General features: G+C 53.8%; 1 protein-coding gene across 3 annotated transcripts; it reads right to left on the bottom strand.

Annotated features, from left to right (window-relative positions):
* Nucleotides 1-595: 595 nt before the first annotated feature.
* On the bottom strand, nt 596-25,925 carry PIP5K1A (phosphatidylinositol-4-phosphate 5-kinase type 1 alpha). 3 transcript variants are annotated; one of them, XM_080569966.1, is made up of 16 exons: nt 25,786-25,925; nt 17,545-17,579; nt 16,701-16,790; nt 13,732-13,862; nt 13,200-13,317; nt 12,822-12,974; nt 11,370-11,669; nt 10,603-10,808; nt 9,867-9,950; nt 8,864-8,912; nt 8,417-8,501; nt 7,963-8,100; nt 7,428-7,557; nt 6,378-6,458; nt 3,715-3,799; nt 596-3,168 (listed from the first exon to the last, which is right to left on the bottom strand). In XM_080569966.1, the coding sequence occupies exons 1-16, from the start codon at nt 25,835-25,837 to the stop codon at nt 3,166-3,168; spliced, it is 1,740 nt and encodes a 579-aa protein (XP_080426092.1). In that variant the 5' UTR covers nt 25,838-25,925; the 3' UTR covers nt 596-3,165. The 3 variants fall into 3 exon arrangements, with proteins under 3 accessions (XP_080426092.1, XP_080426091.1, XP_080426090.1); XM_080569965.1 differs by lacking the exon at nt 6,378-6,458 and having other exon boundaries at nt 3,715-3,822; nt 25,786-25,917; XM_080569964.1 differs by lacking the exon at nt 6,378-6,458 and having other exon boundaries at nt 25,786-25,915.
* Between the last annotated feature and the right edge of the window lie 36 nt (nt 25,926-25,961).

Below are 25,961 nucleotides of genomic sequence, written 5' to 3'. Positions count from 1 at the left end.
CTTTCCCTCCTCTATCCATCCAGTGATATCCTCATAAAAGGCTACCAGGTTGGTCAAGCGCACCTTCCCCTCGCTGAAGCCGTGTTGACTGCCCCTAATGACCCTTTTATCCTTGATAGGCCTGGAGACAACGCCAAGGATAAGTTGTCCCGTCACCTTACCGGGGACGGAGGTGAGGCTGACCGGTCTGTAGTTACCCAGGTCCTCTTTCTTGCCCTTTTTGGAGACTGGAGTGACGTTTGCTTTCCTCCAGGCCTCAGGCACCTCTCCGATTCCCCACGACTTACCAAAGATGACGGAGAGTGGCCTAGCAGTGACTTCCACCAGCTCCCTCAGCACCCACCGCTGCATCCCAGCAGGACCCGTGGCCTTACGGCCGTCCGGCTTGCTTAATGGGTCCTTAACCCAGCCCTCACCAGCCGAGGCAAACTCCTTTATTCCGACTTCCCCTAGGGCCTCTGGGGTACGGGGCTCCTCAGGACAGGCTCCGGCATTACAGACGGAGACAAAGCCCCACGTGCTGCGGGCCCCTTGGCCACCGCCACCCTCCCTGCCCGCCCCGGCCGCACAGAAAGCAGGCGCAGAGGCAGGCTGGTTCAGGAGCACACGCTGTATTTTGCTGCCACGCAGGGCAGCAGGGCTGTAGGTATCCACAAACAGCCGATGACAACAAAATGGTACACGGGCAACATGACAATGTCCACAACACGGCACGAGCTGCTCCATGGGGACAGGTCCAGGCCCTCGCAGCTGGATGCGGGCGGCGAAGCGGTGCCAGTGGCGATGCCAGAACCGACGGCGAGCAGGACAGGAGAGCCTGGGATCCATCAGCTGGCACCCGGAGGTGGTGGCGGCAGGGGCCTGGGCGGTTGTCCCAGCTGCTCCCTGCTCTTGCCCCCTTGTAAGACCCAAAGCCCCCTTCCCCGCCAGAGAAAAGCCACGCGAGGTTTTTAAAAGACAAAAGCAGTTGCCTGCCACTTTCTATCGCAAAAAAAATAACAATAGCAGTTATTCTGAAAACCCATTACAAAGCAGAGGTTGATAGTTCCCATATATAAATGCCACCCCCCACCCCCATCTCCCTACTCACTGAATAACTATCCCCAGGAGAAAAAAAAGTAAAACACTTAAATACAAGTTCATAAATATTAAATCATGAAAAAATTGAGACTTAGTTTTCTTCCCTCCTGGTAAAAAAAAAAAAAAATGAGTTAAGAGGGAAGGTAAGAAACAGTGTCTAATATAGACAGTTATTTCAGCTATAAAGTGTAACCTGCGGGGTAGAGTCAGAGGTAACAGGGAGGGAGAAAGGAAGATCCACCCGAGGTGTCCCGGAGCTGATCTCTTCTCCCACCCACAGGTCTCGCTGGGACGATGATTGGTGTTGAGAGGTTTGAGAGCCCTTGAGAACCCAACAGCCAGCTTCCGAACAGAGGCTGTTCTCACACTCCAGCAAACCCCTCTGGATCCGGAACACCCGGAGTAAGGCCATTCCACTTGGTCTTTCAAAAAAAATTTTTAAAAAGAAGTTTTTTCTTAAAAAATATCAGCTTGCGTCACATCCACTTTAATTAAAAGCTTGAAGTGGAAGGTGGGAAGAGACTTGGCTCTGAAACATCAACTAAAAACATCCCCTTCTACACCACTACATTCTTGGTTTCCTTAGCAATCATTGCTAGTTAGCATAGAAACCCCTTGCACTGCTGCAAGGGCAAACTTTAAATTACTTTTTTTTTAATATATAAAAAAGAACAGAGGATTCTAACCCACCAGGAACATGGGGAAGAGTCACTTCATTTCCTAAAAAAGCATTTAGTGAAAATAAAGATCAGTCCAACATCTCTGAGATCTCTAGTAAGTGTCTGCAGCCCGTGCCAGGGAGGCGTCGCCACAGCCTCCTGCACAGGGGGAGCGGCCACAACAGAACCAGGCCTCCCTTCAGCTTTTTTTTTTTTTCTTTAAATGGGACTCGAAATGCACCGTGCTTTTGTGGAGGCAGACGTCTGTCTCAGCGCACACAGCAGGCAGCCATTTCGGTAGGTATCTCAACCTTGAGCCATCGAGAGCATCGGTGCCAAACACGGTTCTGCAAGGCTGGCTAGGGTGCAGGCCGAGATATCAAAAGGGAGCCGCCGAGCTATAAAAACTGTAAGTTTTGCCAGCGGTGCCCACAACAGAACGTAACAGCAGGCTGGAGGGCAGGGAAGGGAACCGAGCAGGCTAGGTTTGGTCCATTTGCTTAAGAAATACTGAAGGCTTTAAAAAAAGTGTGCCCGTTACAAAGATCTCCCTCCATTAGTTACTTTGTGGGGAAGGAAACGTGGCAGGGACAAAGACACTCATTTCAAAAACAAGGGACAAAGCAATCCGAAACCTCCCTGACATCTCAAAAGCTTTGCATCTTCAAAATCCTCCAAGCTAAGGAGCACAACAGAGCTCCCCTGCTCTCCACCTCGCTGTCTCAGGAGACTACTGCCACCGGGAGCAGGTACTGGGGAGAGGGCTCCTTGTGGGCAGCGCCCCTCGCTGCCGCTCGCCCGGGGTATTTTCTGGTGGAATACTGAGAAGCTTATTTATTAAAAAAGAATGACTATACTGCAGGACTACTAAAAAGAAGTGATATGACTGAATTCAAGGAAACTTTTAAATTAAAAACTCGTTTAAAATACAAAATAAAACCACACTGCTCTGTCGCAAACTGCCCCACTGAGCTTCTAATGCCCGTTTCCCCCCAGAACTCTGAAGAGTTGCCTGTTCTTGCAAGGTTTGTGGTGTTGGCATCACAAGTAGATAACTCCCTGAAAGTCAGATCCCTTTTCCAGAGGCCTTCAGCCCACGTGGAGCAGTTCCTCCTCCTCCCAACAGCCTGCTCTGCTCCTGCCAGGCTTCAAAAGCAAGGAGGACAGTGGGGACACAGTGGCACCTGATGCGCTCTGCAGTAAGGAGACTTCAGGCATCCTGAGGCTCAGCTGTGCTGGCCCGGTCTCGTATAACACTACCTCACTATGTGTAACCCAGCCTTCCAGCTTTTAGGTTTCAGTCCAGATAAAATTTCTTAAAAAAAAAAAAAAAAAGTCAGCAACAGGGGCTGAACGTTTGTCAGACTCCACAGACCACGCAGAGCACAGAACCATCTGCTTCCATCGCAACGGCCTCGATGGTGCCTCACTGAAAAGAGAAAAGAGGGGATATGTTGAGGAAGAGCAGCAGAAGTTTCCTGACTGGTCTCCTGAACTTTCTCCACCCTGGGAGAAGCAAAGCAAATGGGGATGCTGAGCTCACTCGTGGTCAGGCTCTCCCGAACCAATGCCTTACACTAACACAGGAGGGGCTGTGAGTATGTCCTCCTCCGCCAGGACAGCAAAGTGGGTCTGGGTCAGCTTCACCCACTTTCATCTCTGCCACCCAACCCGCTCTTGGCCCTTGGAAAAGAGGAATGTCTCTGCTTTGCCTCCCACTTCATCTAGCGTAAGGCTTTGGGGGTAGCAGATTATCACTAAGAGGACGAACAGTGCCTAGCACAAGGCAGACCGAGCCTTCACATACCAGAGGAGAATGACCACGTGTTTCCTGCTCCGGTTGCTTCTCACCCACCCAGCTCCAGGCCTGCGCTCCCAGCACCTCTGGGGAACAGCAGAACTAGAGCCACGTAGCCTGTCATTGTCCACCCACCTACAGACCTGCTCGCTTCCTCCTCGGAAGCGCAGTACTCACAAAGCTTATCTCCGTCTCCTGCAGGTCTTCGAACTGTTCCCTCAGTTCTGAGGAGTGCTCGGGTATTGAAGGCCCTGGGGAGCCGCTGGGAAAACAGAAGGGGGAGACCTGTAAAGCAGTTTTTAAGAATGAGCTGTCAATAAGTCACATTTCTTGGTTGCCCTGCTGCACCCAGCACAGCGGAACATCCCAGCACGTCACAAAGGCTTTGTTAGGCAGGTTTAGTACAGAGTCACAGGCAACACGATCCTTGCAGGGCCAGGCACCTGAAACAACACCTAGAAAATCAACCCCCCCCCCATCCAGGTGACTTCATACATCAGGAACAAGCACTTTGTGTCAGCACTTCTTCACACAAGTCCTCAAGCACCTCATCAACATGAAAATGGTCCTGGGCGGAAACAGGCCAGGGTCAAAGCATCCACAAAGCACCAGAGAACAGCAAGCCCCAGCCTCTGCAGGCAGAGGCACCTTTATTTGAAAGAGCCCCTGGCAAACCTCTTACGCAACGACTGCGAGCTACGTCGTGCCTGCAGGATGCACCACATGCGCACACAGTGCCTGTCAGGACAGTGCACAGAGAAAAGGGGCAGGGGGTGTGTGTGTGTGCCCTGGAACAACACTCACTAGAGTCCGATATCCCTCGTTATCTCCCCACTTCTTTCATGAACCTGCACAGCTGAACGGCCACAACCACCTGGCCAAGGAACTCCAGCTCCCAGCCGGGGTCTCGAGCCCTTTCCCACTAAGGGCATGGTGACCACAGCTTTCTCCATCCCTGGGAAACACGCAGGCAGCAGTCGGTCTGTGAAGGCGTATTTCACTTAGCAGGCCCGGCTCTCCTGGCGACTGAAGGCTTTAGGAGTGCCTCCTGCAAGTATCACGCAGGGCTTGGCGAAGCCTGCCTTCCTCGGTGGGATTCCACTGCCTGCTGCCAGAGTACAGAAGCATCGAGCTGCCCAGTCATCAGGGCACAGCACTCCACACAAACACCCGTGCATCGATAACACCTCTCACCCGTGACACCAGTCATCCTCAGCAGGAATGCAGAACTCCACCTCCCTGCCTGGTCAGGCTCACCTATGTGCCCGGTTACTCTGAGCTGCTCTGACTTCAGTTCCCCTGGGGCGCTCTACCTGGCGACTCTCTGTTTCTGACCCAGGCAGACATTAGAGGCAAGGATGACCAGCGTCAGTTGCAGCGCATATGGCCCCCAAGGCTTGTCTTATTAGCCCTAGGCAGCGGGATCAATCGCAGTGCTCAGGAGAATAAAGAGCCCCTCTAAAACAGACCAACAACCCCTGGAACTCCTTGCTGCGGATGCGGGTCAGCAGCTGATGCTCACAGCGGCACGTGGCGGTTAAGCTCACACACCGGGATGCCTCTGCCAGAGCTTAAATGCCAGAGCTGGGCTGGAGCAGGGCGGTCCCAGCCCACCGGCCCTTCCCAGAACCAGAACAGGCTGCTCATGGATCCCCGCATACCGAAGGAAGTCCTCCTCCCTTGTTCAGCGTCACACCCTCCTCTGCAGCTTTGGGGTTTGCTGCCAGCAGGCACTCATCACCAGCAGCAGGGTGGCGGTGCTGGACCAGTCACTAACTGGGCCCAGCCCAGGCAGCTGGGCAGGGAAAGCCAGCTCCAGCAGCACCACGCAGCCCGGCCCGGCCCTCCACCCTGGGGCACCCACGCCCGCGCGCTCCCGTTGATGCCACCCCGAAGGGCACGCCTCCCGCACAGGCTGCGCGCAGCAAACGGGTGCACGTGGCCACAGCACCGGGGCGGACACGAGGCTGTGCTGCGAAACAGCCCGAGACTGGAGCGCCCACGAGAAGGCTGAGCTCCTCCTTAAAGGCGGCTCCCCGAGCAGGCAGGATCCTGCCTGCCCCCCGCACCCGCTCCTTCAGGCGGGCTGCCTCCCCTTCGCACAGGGCAGGGATTTAAGGGGTTGCCTCCCCAAAGAGCGGCAAACACCCCACTAGATCAGCTGAATCCGTAGAGAGGGAAAATTCATTTTTAAACCCTTTCAACAGGTTACCTCGTTAAAAAAATCAATAATTCACAAATTGCTTCCATCCTTTTCAGGGTTTGCAGAGCTTTACAGCTCTCCCACAATCACACAAGTGGATTTAAGCCTCTGACAACAGGCTCAATGTGGGGAGCTCACAGAGCCTAAGGCCCTAAAGATCCCACGTGGGAGAAAACATTAGCCTGTTCCCTGTCCTTGATTTCAGTACCTCTGCCTGCTGACACGGTTTTTTTTGCTGGCAAAGAGTAAGCAAGCACATGCCCGAGTGCCTGCAGGGTACGGTAAGTGGTGTACTTGGCCCCAGAGGCACTGGGGCAAACACACAGATCGGGCTTGGAGCAGCAGGTCTGATCCTGCACACCAGACCCTGCGTTTTGACCACGAACAGCATCAGAGCCACGTGCTGCAAGGAGGACACCGTCTTGAGAGGTTTTACCACTGAGCCTCACAGGCACGCCGAGGATGGCCGAGTCTTTGCACGGGGACCCACCCTGCTGCAGTGCCGTGTTTTAGGAGCAAATCATACAGAAACCGTAGCCACTGGCCAGCAAACAGCACCAGGCCAAATCTCCAGGTCAGTCTCTCTGAACACACCCTCCAGACAAAAGGTTTCAGGCAGTCTGGTTCCTCCCCTCACCTAGGCAAGAAGATGCCGGTAGCTGCTCTAGTCAAATCCTTTGCTGAGCTGTCAGCTTTATGCACTTGTACGCCCACTGACCTACGTAGAGATTGAAGGAGAGAGACCTGCAGTTAAGTAAAAAGAACGCCTCAGGCATGCTGATGTACTGGAAAGGAGCAGCTCTGGTTTCGGATCCCTGATGAGAAGTTTCCAGGTTTTACAGAGGGAATAAAAGGTGTTAATTACAATTGGATCTTGTTCTCCTGCAGCTCAGGACAGAGCAGGCACTTCGCTCAGCGCCACGATGCAGGACAATACGTCAGGAATGATGAAGACGGTTTATGATCGCTTCCAAGGAAGAGAAGTTAACACCTCAGAAAAACTTCTGTGAAAGGGATCGTTCTCTGACCACAGCTCCTCCTCGTACTCTTCAAGTCTTACCACTTCAGCAACGAACGAAACATTCAAAGGCAGCCATCCTCTCCCTCACAGCTCTCCATGCACTTCAGCTCCTGAGGTATTTTGCACTGTGCCTGCACACATCCCTGCAGCCTCCTTTCCTCAGGAGCTGTAGGAGCTCCACGCTCTCCAAATCACTAAGTGGCGAGAGAGCCCAACCCTCTGAGAAGCACAGCAAGGCAGGTAGGTCACTTTCAGCACCATCCATCGCCACGTTTGTGTTCTTCAAGTACATTTTGGCAGTGCCACTTCCACCAACTCACTTTAACTAGCACAGTTATCTCAACTCCAGAACAAAGCCATGAAACACAGAACGCACAAGGAACTAAAAGCCCCTGGGACCCCCTGCACAGCCCAAGCAGGAGATGCAGGATCACGTCATCTGCAAAAAACTGCACGCAGGAACGGTGACAAAATGCTCCCCCCCAGCATGCTTGAACTGACAGAACTGAACTTGCTCATCACCACAGAAGGACCACTCGACGGGTACTTCCGCAAACATGCCAAAAAACTGAGCACCACAACGCAGCACAGAGCCCTCCTGTGGCTCACGAATCTGACTCACAGGAGCTGCCGGCCCGCCATGCACTGGAACAGCGAGAGCCTTACCTGTTTGCGGGCGAGTTGAGGCCTCCGCTGCCCAAGGAAGAAGTGGACAGGGTTGTTGCGACGGAATCGCTGTTAGCTTCATCTACTGGCAGAGTCCTGGGCAGGAGATCTGGACGACCAAGGTGGGAACCTGAGTTGAAGCACAGACTGTTCCATCACCAGAACACACTAGCCACGGGACAGGATCTGAGCTGGATCCCATCCGAGACATCTAGGACATATGAGCACTGAAAAACCAGCCCTGCCTTCAGTTCTCTGCTTGGAGTCTGACGCTCCACAGGCCTGCCTAGCCCAACTGACCTAAATCCCATGGCATGTGCTGTTGGGAAGAGACCAGACACCTGAGACTGCCATAGAGCCTCAGCCCAGTTTCTGGCACCAATGAGCCCAGGAAACAGACCCTGCCCCTGGCAGGACTGCAAAACCACACAGAGGTGTCTTGCACAGCTCAGGAGGCAGAAAGCTTTGATTAGAGAAATACAAGCTGAAAAAGAACTTCGCTAGGGTTTTTTTTTTTTTGCACCCAGGTACCAACCTTGCTCTACATCCACCTCTGTCGTTACTTGTGCTTTTGTCTCACATGACATGTGTGACTGGAAAGGCACTCCTCCTTGACAGCTTCGACGAGGAACTGCGGTGCCAGACCGGCTCTTCTTAGAAGGGGATGGCTTTACTTAAAGACAAAGAACGAGGCAGCACTTTAGTAACACACAGTACTCAGGAAGGAATAAAAGACCTGACACAGCAACTTTCCAGTGACAGAGAGTGGAACAAGGGCTGTGCTCTGAAGGAACATTTTGATGGAAGAAACAGCTCCTCACATTTGTGAGGCAAGAACAATCTACGTGGAAGAAAGAGGTGACACAGCAAAGCACAGACCTTCCTAAAGGTCTTACATGCTGTCATTCACCTTCCCAAACCACAGCTGCTGAGCAAGAAGCCAGAAACAATGGCAATTGCCAGGGGTACGCCTGCACAGAGGTACTTACATGGTATTTTCTTGAATGCTGTGTTGCACATGAACCGTTGGAATCTTTCGGCATAGAAGCTGGGTCTGTGCACAGACACAGTGTCCTAAAAGGGATAAACGTTAACACGTGAATCTTAATTAGTAAGGGATTACAGTTAACACGAGCTTCTTTCCCACTGCTAACCTTGACACATGCTACATTGGACAAGGAACAGTCAGGGGTTCTCACAGTGACAAGAGAGCTGTGAGAAACAGATTAGATAGAGTTTTGCATTACATACAAAGCAATCGATATTTGTTAAGAAATAAGTTGGTGAAAAGCATCAACAAATCTGACGCTACCTAGAAAATACTACTTTTATTTTAAAAGGCAAATACACGTGCTCCTTAGAAAACCAGGATCCTGTGCGCAGTGAGCCGGTATTATTGCAAAACAAATGAAACAGTGGAAATTTTTACTCCTTACCCCATCATGTACAAGGGCCTTCCAAGAATGCTCTAGCTTCTTGACAAATCTGGAAAGGGAAATAATTAAGAACAATTTTCAAACCTATCCACGTACGATATAATGCTCACTCATTACTGAGCCTGCCTTTTGACAGCCGTGTCAAACACCCCAAACAACTGACTAGCTGGCTTTAGATTCTCTTCTTTGTCCCACTCCGCAGATGCCGGGGCCGACTGAGCAGTTCACTGTCCCGCACTGCTTTCCTGTCCCTGCTGTACAGTCCCAGGCTTCCTTCACAACAGCTTTCCTCACTGCATCTGTCCCAGAGGTGACTCCGCTCCCTAATTCAGCAGAGTCTTTGCAGGGTGAGTGAACGGAGTGACCCTGAGGGAGGGTTCAGAAAGCACCAGAGTCGGCATAAGACAAGAGAACTAGCGCCGGGCCATCAGGACAGCTGTAGCAGAGCAAGACCTGGGCCCTCAGAGCTCTTAGAGCAGCACCTCACACCTTGTGAAACCGCAGCTTCAGTGTTTCGGGGCAGAGTTGGGGGGCAAGTGGAGAGTTTCACAGGCATAATTAACACGGACAGTTAACTTGCTATGACTTTTAACAGACTCTGTATGTATGTAACTTCCTGTATATTGTATTGAATATAAATAGAAGGTAAGCCTTACACCTATTTTTACTTTCATAGGGAGAAGTGGTTATGGCCATTTTAAGCCACCACTTGTTTTTTCCTCGCCACTTCCTGCGTGGTGCCTGTGCACAACAACCACAGCATACAAAAAAAAAACTTCATGAGAGTAAATCCATTCTGGGAACATGAAGTAAGCATGGTAAACAAGACCTGGAAATCGATCCCCAAAAGCCCAACTTCAAGAAAATAAAAAGACATGAAGGTGGTTAACAAACCACGTCTTTTTTCTTGAAAGCCAATCTTGACAAACAAGCAGGGACAGACAATGCCATAAAGTGATTTTCACTCTTGGGTGATACACAGCCGTTACTCAGTGTTTCTTACCTGTAGGACTGCAGCACATCGATGATGCCAATGTAAAGGAGCAGTCTCTCCCCCTTGGCATTACGGGCTGGAATGCCTCCCATCCTAGAAGAGGACAGAGCAAACATGAAACAGGGTGTTCTCACACCCCACTGCCTCTCTCAGGCTGCCTGGCGTGGGCTGAGTATTATGCGAACTATTTAACAAGCATCAACATGCAGGAGGCTCCTCCTGTTCAGCTAACAAATTGGGGAAAACGAATCAGAGCAAAACACCATTTCAGTAAGTTCACTAAACCTCCTGAGAACTGACCCCTTTCCTGCCTGTATGCCAGTCTTACTGAGGATGAGGATTAATCCCCACTCCTTCATGAGAAGAGACCAAGCAACCGTAAAGAGCATCTACCACCATCCATACTGAAGATGGCAGCTGGACTTTATGGGCTGTTAGTCTGATCTAACAAAGCAATCACTATGCCTCTTGGAGACAGACGGATACAGCTATCTGAAGCTGCCAAAAACTGGTGAGCAGAGAACTCTCAAAGCCACCTGGAAGGCCAAAAGATCTTTTGCACATTAAGGAAGGGAAGTCAAAGCCAAAGCTAAAAGCACAAGAAGATTTGATATTGAGAATTCTCTGTCCAGCAATCCTATATAGCCCAGTCTGCGTATAAATTAAGTCTCCATTAGCCAAGCTTGGATTTTACCCCTCGCTCTTCGCGGTACTTCAGTGAGAAACAACACCGACATGAACTTACTGGTCATCTGTCTCTATGGTGCCACCTCGCCGGGCCTCTCCTTGGATGGATTCCATGGCTGTAGAGTAGAGGGCCTTCTGGGCAGCGGGTCGCCGCGTGTCGGCCTGAGATGTCCCATCTGCCAACGCATGCTCTCTCTGTGCCAGATCAATGTTATGGATTGCCACAAGCAAGCTATAATCCATGATTTTAAAACTCTGCAGGACCTGGGCAGAAAGTCAACGAAGGCTCGTTCAGTACTGCAAGCCCAGGGAAACTGTCAGAGCAGACATTTGCAACAGTGCAGTCAGCATTTCTGCCTAGAGCCCTGAGCGTACAGAGGGGATGACTTTTAATCCACAGCTTGTGCACAGTCAGCTCATCTACAGATGCCAAAGGGAGTTACAGGAAAGGCACTGGTACTCCTCCTATGCAGAAAGGGACCAAAACCAGGGGATATCACCGATTTCTGCATCACTGCTCAGAGGCAGCTCACTTGAGCCCAGGCTCAGTCAGGTCTCCTGCCCCTCTCCCCAGATCCTGCCCTGCTCCACAGTGGAACCTTGCCAGAGGGAGAGGAGACACTGCTTCTTTCCTCTGCCTCTACACACAGAGCTGTGTGCAACTGGGGTCCCGGTCTTCTTGTCCACACCACCAGGAAAAAACAGGTTCTCTAGTCAACACCCCTGGTAGACGCTACGAGAATGACAGCTGCCACCCCATTTTTCATTGAAAAGGCCCAGAGAAAGGAAAGATCTCTCCATACTACTCTTCACCCCTCCACTTACCAAACAGTCTCTCTGTAACGTTTTGCACAGAGCGTTATACATGTCTGAGTCTAAGAAGAGGCCATCAGGGATGTCCTGCATAAAATCCAAGTCCTTGTATGTCGGGAAGACCTTCTCCCGTTCCTTCTGGGATGCTCGACGTTTGTAGGTGGAGCCCTTCAGGTCGTATTTCAGGTGCATTTTCACAGAGCGTGGCAGAAGGTTGTTCATCACAACAATCCGAATGTTTTTGCCCCCGGCTTGGACACAGTACAAGCCATAAAACTTTGGCAGCAGCGTCCTTGGGTTCTGGTTCAAGTTCTAAAGTGCCAAAAACACAGAAATACCTTCAAAGCCATCCTGGTTATTCACATGCTATTCAGAGGAGTTATTTGCTCCTTCCTGTGCTTCTAAGCTGAAATGGAAATGGCAACGATTCAAAGCAATCACCAAAGAAGTTAAGAGACATGGGCAGGTGAGCATGGGGAACAGATGGGTGATGCCTGCTGTTAATAACCCCTTTGCAAAGCTGAATGGGTCAGATAAAGCTTGTAAACGCAAAAGGAATTTGCTGCTCACTCACACAGAAGCTAAGCTGGGGAGGCCGCAGGGCAAAGGATGATCTTGTGCTTATCCATTTTAAATTTGGCACTTAGGTCAAGCTAAGTACATCAGGACAAACAGATCTAAACTGTCGTGGCTACAGAAGACATTAGACAGAATTTTGAAGAAAAACAATGTGCTTTTGAGTATAATCAGAGCAAAAGTATTTGTGGGTTCAGAAGCAGTTTAGAGAATTCAGCTAATGGCCCCTATAGTCCTAAGGCACTTCTGTAAGGCAGGACTGTCTCATGGCTAAATTCCCCTTTACAGAGGTGGCTTGAAAAGGTCAGGCTGTAAAAAGACATGAAGCAGTCAGATCACACACATATCACGCTTCAGGGTGGGATCCGATTTCGCTCCAAACTAAAAAAGCCTTTTTTTCCTGTAACTGCTTTCATAAAATTAACACGCCTTTACTCCCAATACTGCTGCTTCCATATATAGAAACCTAAAATCAGAGTTCTTCAGCGAAATACTTCAGCTTTGCAGACGAAACCAAGCACAATTCTGGGAAGGGAAACATAAGTACATCTTTGCAAGACAGAGTACCATTGGCGTAACACTGTGCAGAAAGGAGAGCTCACAGCAGTTCACAGCTGGTCACAACGCAGCCTGCAATGTTCTACAACCACCCAAGTCACTAAGTGCAATGCAAGACTCCTATCCTAGTCTTGCGATACCCAGGCAGTTCGTGTCCTTCAGTGACTGTCTTTGCCTCTGGACAGTTGAGACAAAAGCTGTCAGTCAGCTGAGGCACAGATCAAACCTCCACTTGCATCTACCGGGCAGTATGTAGCATTTTCTGTCACGTTTGTACACATGGGGGACACTTCCCTAGCTTCCAATGAAAGCCTTGCCCAAGTGCCTTACCATATAGTAGCCAGGCAGCAGCTTCTGCAAGAACTCAGCCTCTTTGTGCTGAACTGTTTTGATGATAAACTCATCGTCACTGGATACGTAGAAGAGGGATCCGCTGGCCCCGGAGTTAGAAAGCTCGATGAGTGGCTCACTACAGAGCGAGTACTGAGGAGGACAAGATGAAAAAAGCAGAGGTGAAAGAGACATCAACGGGAAACTTCAGTGCACAGGCTCTTCCTTTTCCAGATCAACAGAGCCAAACCCCAGGGTCACAGACAGCATCCAGTGCTGTGCCTACAGAGCACTGCACAGCTCTGAGGAGGGGAACGAGGGCAAACACCCATCACAGAGCATGCAACAAATGGGAACCTGGTACAACCAACACCTTACCAGATAGTCATCAGGTCGGATCCCAAACAGCTCCCGGAAATAACGAAAGGCCACTGGAGCATAGGTTTTGAACCGAAAATCATTGTAGTGATGAGCCGGGGTCAGGTTGCTCCCTTCACTGATCAAGGACAGAAGGGCATACAGGTATTTGCATTTGTCAGGTTTCTTAAGAGACTACCCAAAAAGCAACCACCCACTGGCTGGCTGCCTCTAACACACTCAAGGGCTAAAAAGCACCCACCCAGGAGGGACACAAGGATGCACGCCCAACAGCAAGCCTGCAGCTGTTCACAAGAGCAAAGGTGCTCACATCTGGGGAACAGCCGGGCCTCTTCAGAGACAGGAGGTCACAGGCAGGAGGCAGAGCTGGTCCATAAGCAGTACATGGTGCAGCTCTGCTCAGGAGACCTGTGCTCACTCCTGAAATCAACTGCCCGGGTTTGGTGCTGCTTCCTAACATGCAAGTAGGGCTAGGAACTAGTGCTGCTACTCACTACCAAAGCACAACATAGAAGAGAAAGCAAACACTGACCTTGGGAAGAAAATACTTTCTACTACGTAGAAATCTTGCATGAGAACATCTCTTTCGGGTTTGGTGCTCAAGCTTCCAACTGTGTGTGTAATGCCCAGCTGAATGGCACCTTTCAAGGCAGATGATGTCGTCTGGAGAGATGGAGAAAATGAGTCAGGCAACGCGAAGCAGCAGACTAGAAACGGGAATGAAAGGAGTTAAAGAAATGGGAGCCCCAAACTTAAAGCAGCGCTGTTAAGCTGGGGTATTTTACACCCACTAGTTCCAGTTAGAGTAGTTTTACTCCTGCTGGTTACAGCTTCCTTCATTTCTTTCCCAATGACCAGTGTTGCTCCGGCTGCATTGTCCTTCGGCAGCCTGCTCCAGAGAGAGGGTGCACGAACGATCGGGCCCCAGCATGCCATGATGGCAGGATGTTGAAGCTGCTGCCAAACTAGTGAACAGCCCGCTCCCCTGGGAGCGCCTCTACATCCCTGACCACATCCTGCTCAACTGCTGCACTCTACCTGAGCTGAAAAGGACTTGAACTTTCAATACCCAGCTGGCCTTCAGAAGACTGAATTTCATTTCCTCCTCCCACAGTGCTCATCTCTACAACCTGCAGTCAGAGGAGAAAGTCTGTCCCAGGAAGTCTATCTCATTCCCCTATGAATAAAGACACATCTTGTCACCTTAGTCTGCCAGGTCGTGGAGCAACACAGTTCAAAGTTTACCCTTCCCCAGCTTGGGCAGACTTAGGTCTTCTACAGGGCAAGGCAGGCAGGGCCAGCACACAACGCACACTTCTATCTGCTGCTACCTCCTTCCTCTGACTCTTGCTGGGTCATGGCTCTTTAACCTTAAGCAGCTCACTGTCACTTAAAAATAAGGAGCAAAGACATGAATCTCACTCCTGCGTCCTGCGCACGAGCTGTCCGAGAACAATGCCAGACTGTGTTCTTGTAACAGCTACTTACATCAAGAGTCCTCTTCTGTCTGCACAGCACATGATCTCATCTCAGGCCACTGAGACGTGCTTCAGTCTAGCTCAGGCTAGGGGCTGTTTTTCCCAGCACAGCCCAGATGAGATCTGCTCAACACCCCCATGTTATATGGCCTGTCAGCTCCCGGAGCACAGAGGTCTGAACTTTGCTGTAATGCCTGTTGGAAATGTTGATGCTGCAGAACAGGTGCAAGTTGGATCTGTGTCCAGCAGCTCATGGACATTTCACTTGGCTTAAACATATAGCAACCAAACCGGGAACAAGATTCAGGGCTCGTGACCCAACTACTTTGTGTTTTTTTCCCTCAAGCTAAACAAAGCTCAGGCCTCTGCACAAGAAATCATTGCACATCAAAGCATTTAGCAGCTCAGCATCCAGACCAGACCTGGGAGAAGAACATTTCAATTTTTTTCCCCAGACACACATCTTCCATGAAGCCTTGCAAAATTAAGAGGGACATTATCAGGAAGAGGTTCTTCACCGAGAGGGTTGTCGCGCACTGGAGCAGGCTCCCTGGGGACACAGTCATGGCACCAAGCCTGTTGGAGTTTAAGAAGCATTTGGACTGTGCTCTTAGTCACGCGGTCTGAATTTTTGGGTAGACCTTTGTGGTGCCAGGAGTTGGACTCGTTATCTTTAGGGGTCCCTTCCAACTTGGGATATTCTACGACTCTATGATTTCTCCCACTTAACTGTTTTTCTGCTACCACAGCTGCAAGAGATCTGCTTACAGTGACCTGAAGAGACAGCAATAAACCTGCAGCAACTCCAGCTTCCCATCAAGACGATGTCCTTTTCTACCTCAGCTACCTACTTGTATTTGCCATTTACTTCAGTATTAGTTGGGGAAGGAAGAAGAATTTGATTCCACTTCTCTTCCTTACCCTCTCCAGGCTAAAGTTGCTTGAAAACAGATCTCAGCACACCTAGTCCTGCTTGAACTCCAAGGGCAGTCTCTCTGCATTGCTGCCTTGTTTGCGAACACACAGCCACGGGGCCAGGTTGCCAAGGAAAAAGTATTTTTCTCTTCTATTAGTCAGCAAAATCAGCTGAGCAGCTCACTGCGTGTTTACAATCACTTTTATAGGACAAAGAATTTTAAAAAACATCTTACCACCCACGGAAAAGGACAGGATTGAAAAAAGACAGACAGTCCATTAGTCTCATTCCCGGATAAATCCCAGGCAGCATCCTACCAGGTTTCTAAGACACTCACAAGGAACATTTCAAGCATTTTACATTGGCTACTACTTTTCTCTCCTACTACTGCCATCTAACTTTCTATGTCCATATTTGCAGGAGACTGGAAGCCAGATCCCAGACTTGAAGACGTAAGCACTTTCAAAAAGGGCACTATAAAAAAGCCACCTTCTGCAGAAGCACCATTTGAGTTCCTCCCTTCCACTCTGATTCCTGACAAGAGCTGCAAATGCATCTGGGTTAGAGATTTTGGACTAGAAGTATCGCTTACATAAAGAAATGGAATGACCGTATCAAGCCATTACTTATTTAATCTACCCCCTAGAAGCCAATCTTACTTCAGAGAAAGTAAGCCCATTCTGATGAAGTCCAACAAACTGGAAGCAGCATCCACAAAATACCCACATTTACAGGCTTTTTGAAAATTTCCTAACAATCTCCCCTTTGTAAAGCAAATTCCGGTAATGTCACAAGATCTGTAGGAACTATTGTGCCCAAAGAGCATAGAAAGCACCCAATAAGCAGGCCTAAGAAGGCCTTTGCCCTTGCTAATGGGCAAAGTTTAAAAATAATTCCCCTTTTAGAAGGCTACAGGAGAAGCTGCCTGACAAGTGCATATTCAGTCCTTCGGTTTTCCAGCTCGGAAGGCTGTGCTCCCTTTCAGATCTTCTTCTGGGACCACCACAAACGTCTAACGCTGAACCTCGTTAGATGCTGCCGTTCTGGGCGGCGTTTGTGTTGTGGAAAACAGCAATACCCAAGTGAGTTGTGCAAGAGCTAACCTACCTTTTTATAGGTAGTCTCGCCTGTGGAATCCACTCCTCTGTGCCCTTTTTTTATTGTCTGTGAGCCTGGCTGTCCCGAAGAACCTGGCATCTAGGAACAGAGTAAAAGATGGTGAGAACAAAGCGTTTACGATCTCTTCGAGGCCTGGGGCTGCCCAGAACCGCCCGTCCTCAGTGTTGCTGTTCTCAGAGACGGAAGCTGTGCGCGCTCCCTGCTGAAGGCCCAGGCCCATCCAGGCCCGCCTCGGGAACAGCAGCGGCGCTGGAAGGCCTCCCGGGAGCCGACTGACTCCTGCCTGCCTGAGGCCCACCCCGAGGGGCCTGCTTTCAGCCACGGAAGAAATTTTTGGTTTTGTTTTGTAATCGCCATCATCACAAACCCATCAGCTCTGAGGGAGCTTGGCCCAACCCCAGCCAGCCACCCTGCTTTTGCCAGTAAGGCTAATTCTTTGAGGAAACAGCTTAGGAAGGCTTCGAATTCTGCTCTGATTCACGCCCCAAGAACTTGCTTGACTCATTCTCTTCTGTTTAAACACATGCTGTTGTTAACTGGTGTTTCTCAGTCAAAACAACCCGAATGTCTTGCTCTTGGCAGGATACCTACTTGGTGTTTTGGTAGCACAAGAATTGCTCGGTCCCAAGCTGGGTTTTTAAGGGCAGATTCTCTTCGTAAGGAGAGATCTTCTCATTTCCCAAATGCATATTTGCAGCTTACTGTACTTACCACTGCCTGGCTTACCCTTAACTTGTCTGCTCTCTGCAATCTTATTTAAGTCTGAAATTGGGCATTTTGAGCCTTTCCTCAGAAGTGATTCTCTTGGCCAGTCTGTCCAGCAGAAACTTACCTCAGGGGTGAGCGATTTTTTGAAAGTAGATGATCCTGTCAAAACAACAAAGCCAAACTCAGAAAGAGTTAATCATTATCACGCATCACAAAAAAAAAAAAAAAAGACACGGCGCCTTGGTTCCAGAGATTTCAGGCGTCTGAAAAGCACTGACTCATGTCTGATTTCTTCCCAGCTTCTCCCCTTACAGCAGAGAGGGTTTTTGTCAAGCCACAAGGAAATGCTGTTCCTCTTACTGCTCACCCACCCAGACCCTGCCTGTGCCCACACGGCAGCACAGCGACGGGCTGGCGTCCGCTCGGCCTGGCCGGCCCCCAGCACCCCTGGGGCCCCCAGCACCCCTGGGGCCCCCAGCACCCCTGGGGCCCCCAGCACCCCTGGGGCCCCCAGCACCCCCGGGGCCCCCAGCACCCCTGGGGCCGGTACCCCCACCCCTCCCAGGGCACCACGCTGCCCGCGCTTGTTTTGCCAGGCTGAGCGCTGCCACGCGCAGCCCTCGCGGCGCTTCTGCGCCCACCCACCGCCCGCACAGCCCCTCCGCGGCTGCGGACAGCCTCACGCTGCCATTTCATCGAGCAGAATTTGCATTTCAGCAAAAGGAACGGAGGCACTTAACAGCAAAATCCAGCAGCCTTCTGATCCCCTTTATCGAACGATCAAAGTTCTCATTTCAATACATATTAAACAAGCAAACAAGGAAAAAAAAAACAACACAACAAACGCGTTTTATTAAGCCAAGCACAGAAGGACCGCCCCAGCTGTCCTGCCACCTCTGCTCTCCCTTTGAAGACCCGGCGGTTTGTCCCGACGGGCTCCAGCGCTCCCACTGCGGCACCCCGCGCCGGGAGCTCCTCCTGCCCCGGCCCCGCGCCGCAGGTGGAACTCAGCCCCTGTCCTAGCCCGGAGCCAACAGATCTCAGCTCCATCCCCTTCCAGCACAGGAGACTGCGATGCCTCAAGGCTTTTGGCCTTAAAACCAGAATCATTTAGGTCAGAAAAGACCTTCAAGATCACCGAGTCCAACCATGCAACTTGCCAAGATCAGCCGGGACGCAGGGATAGGGCAAACATCCCGGGCACTATGATACAGCACTTGTTCAACAGCAATTACACCTTTTCTTTTTTTCTGTTTTAAACAAGGATCTGTAATTATGTAAATTGAAACCTCTAAAAGCCCCAAGATTCAAGCAATCCTGCAGCAGCACCACCAGCCTCATCACCTTGGAGATTAGCTGTGTTAATATTTAATCATCCGTGCGAGGCTGCATTCCACCAGGATTTAACTCCAGCTCCCTCAGCAGAGGACCCGCAGCACAGCAGATCTCTGCCACGCTGCCTTCATCACACGAAGCAAGCGCTAAGAGGAGAACGCACACCAAGCCTCGGTTCAAAGAGCCCGTGTCCCAGAGCCCGCCTGGCTCACCCCCAGCAGCACCACAAGCAGTTACGGGATCCGAGCAGTTAATTCTAGACGAAGGAAGCAGAGCAAGGTTAGCTGGTCCTGTCCAAACCCAAATTCACTACGTCCCTAAAAGTTTCCTTCTCCTCTCGCTCGTGACGGTGGGGCCGATCCCTACGGGCAGTCTCCGAGCATTCCTTGGAGCCGTTTCCAGAAGCGGAACGAAGCCAAGGCGATGGCTGTCTGCCCTCCTCCAGCCTTAGCTGCCGGGAGCCTTTTCAGCAGCAACAGACCAGATATTCACACATCCAGGGAATAAATACTAGAAGAAAAGCTCAACAGAAGCTGTGATGATGGCACCTCGTCAAACGGTTTGGACAAACGCTTTGCTGAGCGGAGCACGGAACAAGGCACACGGGTCAGACTCACACTTCACTCGTTTGTCTAGCACATGAGCATGCTAATTTGCTACAGCCAGGACAAATACCCGCTCGGCTCTATTTTTAAACAGAGCCGCTCAGACAAATTTTAGCTGTGTTTTAGACGAAAATAAAAAGTGGAAACGTTAGCACACCCAAACACATCATCAGCCCAGCTATCCAGCGCCTGAGCGGGGCCAGCCGAGCGCCAGGACACGTCACACCGGCATGCACTCCCTTTCCTCCTCCGTCCTCCTGCTAACTTTAGGGTTTTGTCTCACCCCAGCAAACAGCCAGCATGGGAGAGGCTGCAGTTAGGAAAAAAAAGCCGGGTTCTCCCCAGAAAGGTACCGCTCTGGGTGCTCAAAAGCAGGGAGCACCAGAAGAGCAGCCCCACGCCACGGCTCGCCGCCTGCTCTGGGATGCTCCGATGCACATTTACACCTGCCACCCCCAAAAAGCCTGTCGGGATCAGTCCCCCGGGACCGCAAACGGACATGGCAGGGAGGTTGCTTCTCTGCAAAGCACAGGCCAGGAAGAGCTGAGAGCAGAGAACCCGGCCGCAGCAGCGCTGCCGGCACGCACGCAGAGGCACGGGGCCGCCACGGCATCAGGAGAGCACTTCTACAGCACGTGTCAGTAAACAGCAGCTTGGGTCGAGGGGGGAGCAGCCTTCCTGTGAGCTTGTTTAGAGAAAAACACCAAGTTCTGTCAGTCCTCGCAAGCCAAGACAGTTATGTAAGGTGGCATTTTGCTGCTGGTTACCGGAGAGGAGGAAACCATGCTTTATGCAATCCGTCTACCTCTTCGAAATGACTTCACCGAGCAGCACAAAAAGCTGAGATCTATACAAGGAAAAACAAAGAGGTTACACAGGGAACTGATACTTCAGCTACCCAAAGAAAGCAGATATTTTTCCCACGAAAGCACAAAAAGAAATCCTATTTTCCCTAGCTAAGATCCCAACTCCACAAGCAGAACGCCTCGCTCCTGACCGAGACCCCTTCCTGCAGAAGCCACGCACGACAAAAACCCTCCCGTGGCTCCGGAGGAGCCCCGGCGCCCCATCCACCTCCGCGAGGGCTGCTCTGAAAAGCTGCAGCAGGCGGGCCCGAGCTGGGGCCCGGGGCAGGCCCCACAGGGACCGCCGGCGCTGGAAGCGGCCCCTGCCTGCACGGCCCCCGGGGATAACAAAACACTCGCAGGCTCTTGAGCTTGGCCAGAAGGCCAGCGGTGAGGCATGTTCTGAAACTCTCTGCATCGACAGGTTTGTTCCAATAAACGACGTTAAGAACATTAAACCAAATGCATTGGGAGAGCTCGTGAACTCGGCCTCCAGACAAAGAGCTCCCACAGGCTCCTCGTCGGGGGTCTCTGCTGCCACCGTCCGCAGACGGCAGCCCCCGCTGACGCACGCACCGCCGACGTTACTGCCCCGGATCCGTGCGTCTCCCTTCCTCCCCTCCGCTCGCTTCACAAGCCTGTTGATGGAGGCGCGGGGCGCTCCTGAAGTTACTCGATTCTGCTGACGTGGACGCCGCAGCGAGCAGGGGACTTGCTGGGAAGAAGCCCAGGCAGATATGGAAGACGCAGACTTCGGTAATTTTATCTGGGCTCCTCTTGCTGTTTTGCAGGAACAGCAAATGTGTCCTCAAGCTCTCTTCGCCAGCAGACTGCCGGAGGCTTTTTGGGGAGGTCGGCATACCCAACCTGGAGCAACGAAGCAGCTTTTTACTCCAGGAGGCCGGGCAGAATCCAACCCTGGCCTCCGCACGCACAGGCCAGCTCCCCAGCTGCACGGTGCAAGGTCCCCAGCACTTCATAGGGACCGAGACAAAGCTGGAAATCGATGAAAAAGCAGCCTGCTCTGTCCTCCGCGCTGCCCCAGGCTGGCAGGGGTGGGCACAACTCCCCAGAAGGACGGGGCTGGGGCTTTTCCCCATCACCCGGGGGCTGCTGACATCCTCCCGGTGTTTCACCATCGGGGCTGGCACGGCTGTCCCCGCAGTCCCAGGCACAGGCACGCTTCATGGCAGCGAGTGTGTGGGAGCGCTAATCCAAACCCAGCAGAAGCCACCGGGGCGGGGAAGAAACCCATTTCCCTTCATTTCTCACCGGCACAGCTTGACCAAAGGCGAGTGGGAACAGGAGCACTGCCAAACAAAACCCCTTCTGAAGGTGCACGGAGGCACGGCTCCGTCTCGACCGACAGCAGGTTACCTCTCCACCGGAGCAGGGCCGGCAGATGACCTCGGGACTTCACGAGGTCTTCGCTCCTGTGCCCCGCGGAGGACAGCCCCCAACACCCTGCGCTCCCACCGGTCCTCAGGACAGCGATGGGAGAGCGGCCGCGCCGTTCCACGGCCTGGGGCTGCGACGGCGTCAGCAGAAAAGGGCAGGGAGCAAGAGGCATCCGCCACCTGCTCCAGGCCCCTCCGCGTTCCTCCCCCACCGTCCCTGGCCCAACACCAACCCTCTGGCCTGAGCTGCGCCCTTCTGCTCCCCCCAGAACAGGGGCTGGAAATGAAGCAGACGCAGATGACGTCTCGGCACCGCCAACGTAGCCCAGCGAGCTGCCGGACTGCGGAGTACTCGCTTTATTGCTTTTCCTGATGCTTCAGAGCAAAAATATCCCAGGGGAGGAGGAGTGACAGATCTCAGCTTTCCCAGCCGCATTCCGGGGCAGGCTGCAGTGCTTGCTGAAGGCGTTTAGCACCTGCGAGTCGATGAGCCCTCGGACAAGAACGTTCCCTGGAATACCTGCTGGAAACTCCTTCCCGCAGCCCGCAGGGAGCAGAGACCCCCTGGCACAGGTTCTGCCACCTGGAAACCAACCCCGCAGCTGGCCCGAGCCCACCGGTTTCGCAGCTCGGCATTACGACACCTTTCCACGAGAACATTGCAACGGTTCGAAACTTAAACTGCTCCCCAACAGCAGCACCTACACGAGAAACGCGGAGTCGCTGGATTTTCCATGGTGCTGGGGGATTCCAGAGGCAGCTTTAGGGCTGTCAGGCCGACTTTGGGGATACAAACCTTTACAGCAAACGCTAAAGCCGTCCTTCTCCAGCTCACCCTGCGAATACTGCCGAGGGGTGCTGCGGAAACAGCCCCTGCCCCAGGGCAGCACCGAGGGCCTCGCTCAAAGGCACCGGGAGCAACACAGCCTGCTGCACTGCGCGCCGGGTGTCGGGGAAGACAAACGTTCGTTTTCCAGGAGAATAAAATGTAGGCCAGGCGTAAGGGATCCCTCTGCCCCGGGAGCTCTGTTTTAAACAAGGCAGAGCCTGCGGGGACGTGGCGAGGTAACACGTTTAATCACCGCGCTCACACGGTGACCGAGAAAGGACGCGAGCGGCTCGCGCCTCTCGTCGCTCTCTGCATCGCGGGGCACCCGCGCCAGCGGCACTTTAACGACACGGAGAAGCAGCTTTTGCTTTCCAAAGGGAAATTCAGACGCAGCTCAGGAAATGGCACTACAGGTCACCGGTGCCCCCACCAAACCGCACGGCTCTCACTTGCTTTCTAGCCACTGCCTCGCTGGATGAGCTGTCGGAAGAGACGCGTTTGTCATTATTCAGACAAGCCAGTGCTTATCTTTGTTCTCTCAGCTGCAATCTTTTGTCTCCATCTTGAAGACGGGGCAGCTCTGCCCAGTGCCGGGGCACCACGAGCAGTTCCCACAGCCACCGGTGTGCTCCCAGCAGGGGCGGTGACAGCGGGACCCAGCTCACGCTGCCGACCTTCGACGCCCACTGAGGCCTCCTCGGATTCCATTATCGTTTGCGAAGAAGAGACTTTTACAACAGAGACAAGACTCGAAGTCATCTGACATCCTATTTTAAGCTCGAGGATGATGAGCCATTCAGATGTTTCTGTTTAATAAACCGATCTTTCCTCCCGCGTGCTTGGTCTCAGCGAGGTGGGCCCAAGAAGGCTTTGTCCCCCGTGCAGGAATCAGAGGGTGGGAGCCGAGGCTTCGTGGGCGCGTTACACCTCCAGCACGGGCTCAGGAGTCTGCTCTCAGCTCACTGCAGAGGTGTCGGGAGGATTTTCCTGCCCACAGAAGTGGCTGAGCCATTTTGAGAGCGATTCTTTTGTCTGTGGATGTCAGGGAGGGGCCTGAAGCCGGGGTGACAATGAACTCTCAACTCTCTCAGATCTGTAATTATAAAGCAGTCGCTGCACCGAAGGCACAAAGAAGCAAACAACTGAAATCCCACATTAGCATTTTTGGCACATGCTGCTTCAAAGTGAAAGCAGCAAAATGAGAAATCCTCCTGGGTGTTTCCCCGGGGAGTCGAGCACGCAGCAGGGCAGGGCCGCAGGAGGGGAGCAGGGGGCGGATGGGAGGAGGAAGGGTGGGACTTGGAACCGTTCTCGTCCCCTTTATTTCAGCTGGAAGAGGCCGGTAGCTGAGTAATCAGCCCCCAGGGCGAACCACGCCGTGTGCCACTGAGGGCGGACAACAAGCCCTGCTGGGGCCTGAGATGGGTTAAGGTTTACCGTGGAGAAAAGCCTCGCGTCCAGAGCGGGCATCCCCACGAATACCGTCCCCCTCCGCCCGCAGAGCCGCTCCCCCAGCTCTCAGCGAGCTTCACGCGATGGCCCCGAGGCCAAAGCGAGACGGCAAAGAGAAGCCCTGGCTACCTCTGCAGCCCGGTGCTTGCTCACGGCCCTGTTGTTACACAGAACTCACACTCGGCCAGACCGGCAAGTGCCTCTCGCTGCCAGGACCACGGGTAACAGCCGAGCCAGGCCCAGCCTGCAGGCGGGGAGCTGCACCGCGGGCTGCCCATCGCAGGTCTGTGCTGCTGCGCGCCCCTCTGCGCTCCAGCTCTGCCCCTGCTCCCAGGAACCTGCCGAGCCCCAGCCCGGGCGCTGCCCGCAGCAGCCCAGCTCGGGGAAGGGGGCGAGCGCCCAGAGAGGCCCCAGGTCTCCCCGAGACGGCGCCAGGGCTCAGCGCCCGCACCGCCAGGGATCGACCAAGGTAACGTCCTTCACGTATCGCACACGTCACGCAGAGGCTCTTTCATAATTAGGATTCGAATCCTGTGGGAAATGCGCATTAGCCAACACCTAGCTACCTGGAAAGCAAACAATGGCAATTATTCCAGCAGGAAGGGAGAAGAGATTTACTTGTGTACTCGCATATTTTCTCCGAAGTAAAGCTCTTGACGCCCTCTGTGCCCCGCAAGCCCTCTGGAGCCGGCTCCTCCTCCCCAGGTCAGGGGACAGGCAGAGGGGGCAGCTCGCGTCCTGAAAGGAGGCCCCACAGCAGGGCGAGGGAAGGCCCCAGGGCCTCGCCCTGAGCTGCAGCACGGCTGCCGTAGCCAGCAGAGATCCAAGCGCTCTGTTCCTCCTCACAGAACCGGCTCTATGGGCCCAACGGGTACTACGGCTCCGCTGCCTGCTCCTGAGCTGAACGAAGACGAAGCGGGGATGCGAGAGACCCATTTCCAAAACTGTCTGGTGGACGGACACAGCTCGGAAGGCAGAAAATCCGACGCCTGCGTGCGGCCCTGCCAGCAGACGGCCGAGCAGCGCTTCAGCAGCTTTGCCGCAACGATCGCAGTCGGTTCTCTTACAGGGGGGCTCAGCAAGCGGCCCCCAAACGCTTCTGCACAAGAGCGGGGTAGCGGGCAGCAGGTGCAGAACACCAACGAGCCGAGGCTCATCCCGAAGGCTTCCCCTGCCTTTCTTTTCTTTTCCCCCCCCCCACGCTGTGATCTGGGCGACAAGCGCTTTCTCCGCGCCCAGGGAGCTTCAGCGCTCTGCGTTCCGAGAAACAGAAATCCCTCAGCGCTCCCTGCCACGACTCGGGGAACACGGACGGATCTCGCCGAGCCCCAACTAAGAGGCTCTCAGGAGATCGCCCCGGCACCCAGCCGCACGGGGCGGCCCCGGGGTCAGCACGGAGGGGGAGCGGGGCCCTGGCCGCCGCCGCCGGGACGCGGGGAGAGCGCAGGGGGAAGCGCTGCGAGGGGGCCGAGCTCCAGGCACCGAACGCGCCCCGCTTCTCGGCCCAGGGGGCTCCCGCCGCCCCCAGCTCCCCGCCGCCCCGGCCCGGCCCGCCCCGCGCCGCCTCCCGGCCGTGACGGCGAAACCTCCCGGGGAGCCGCCGGAGCCCCGCGACCTCCCCCGGGAGCCGAACGGACACGGCGCCCCCGCAGCCCCCGCTGGCCCCGGGGAACGCGGCTGAGGAGCGGCGCGGGGAGGGGGGGGGGCGCGCTCCCCCCCCGCCCGCGGCCCCCCCATCGGCGGCGGCTCGGCCCCAGCCCGGCCCGGGCCCCGCCCGTGACCCCCCAGCCCCTCCCGGGGCCCCGGCCCGCCCCGGCCCCGCGCCTCCCGCCTGGCCCCAGCCGAGGCTCTCCCGCCTCGCCCCCGCGGGGCTCAGCCCAAGCCCAAGCCCCGGCTCCGTACCCCCCAGGCCGCCGCCGCCGCTGCCCCCCGGCTCGGGCCCCGCCGCCGCCATCTTGCCGCGCTCTCCCTCTCTCCTCCAGCGCCGGCTCGCGAGGCCCCGCCCCCCGCCGCTCCGGCCCCCACCACTCGGCCGCGGGCGCGGGGGGGGAGGAAGCGGCGCAGCCGCCCGGAGCGCA

This window comes from Anser brachyrhynchus (genome assembly GCF_964034855.1).
Source record: "Anser brachyrhynchus genome assembly, chromosome: 28".
NCBI lineage: Eukaryota > Metazoa > Chordata > Aves > Anseriformes > Anatidae > Anser > Anser brachyrhynchus.
Note: the sequence above shows the minus strand (reverse complement) of the source record. Positions and strands in the feature narration are given on the sequence as shown.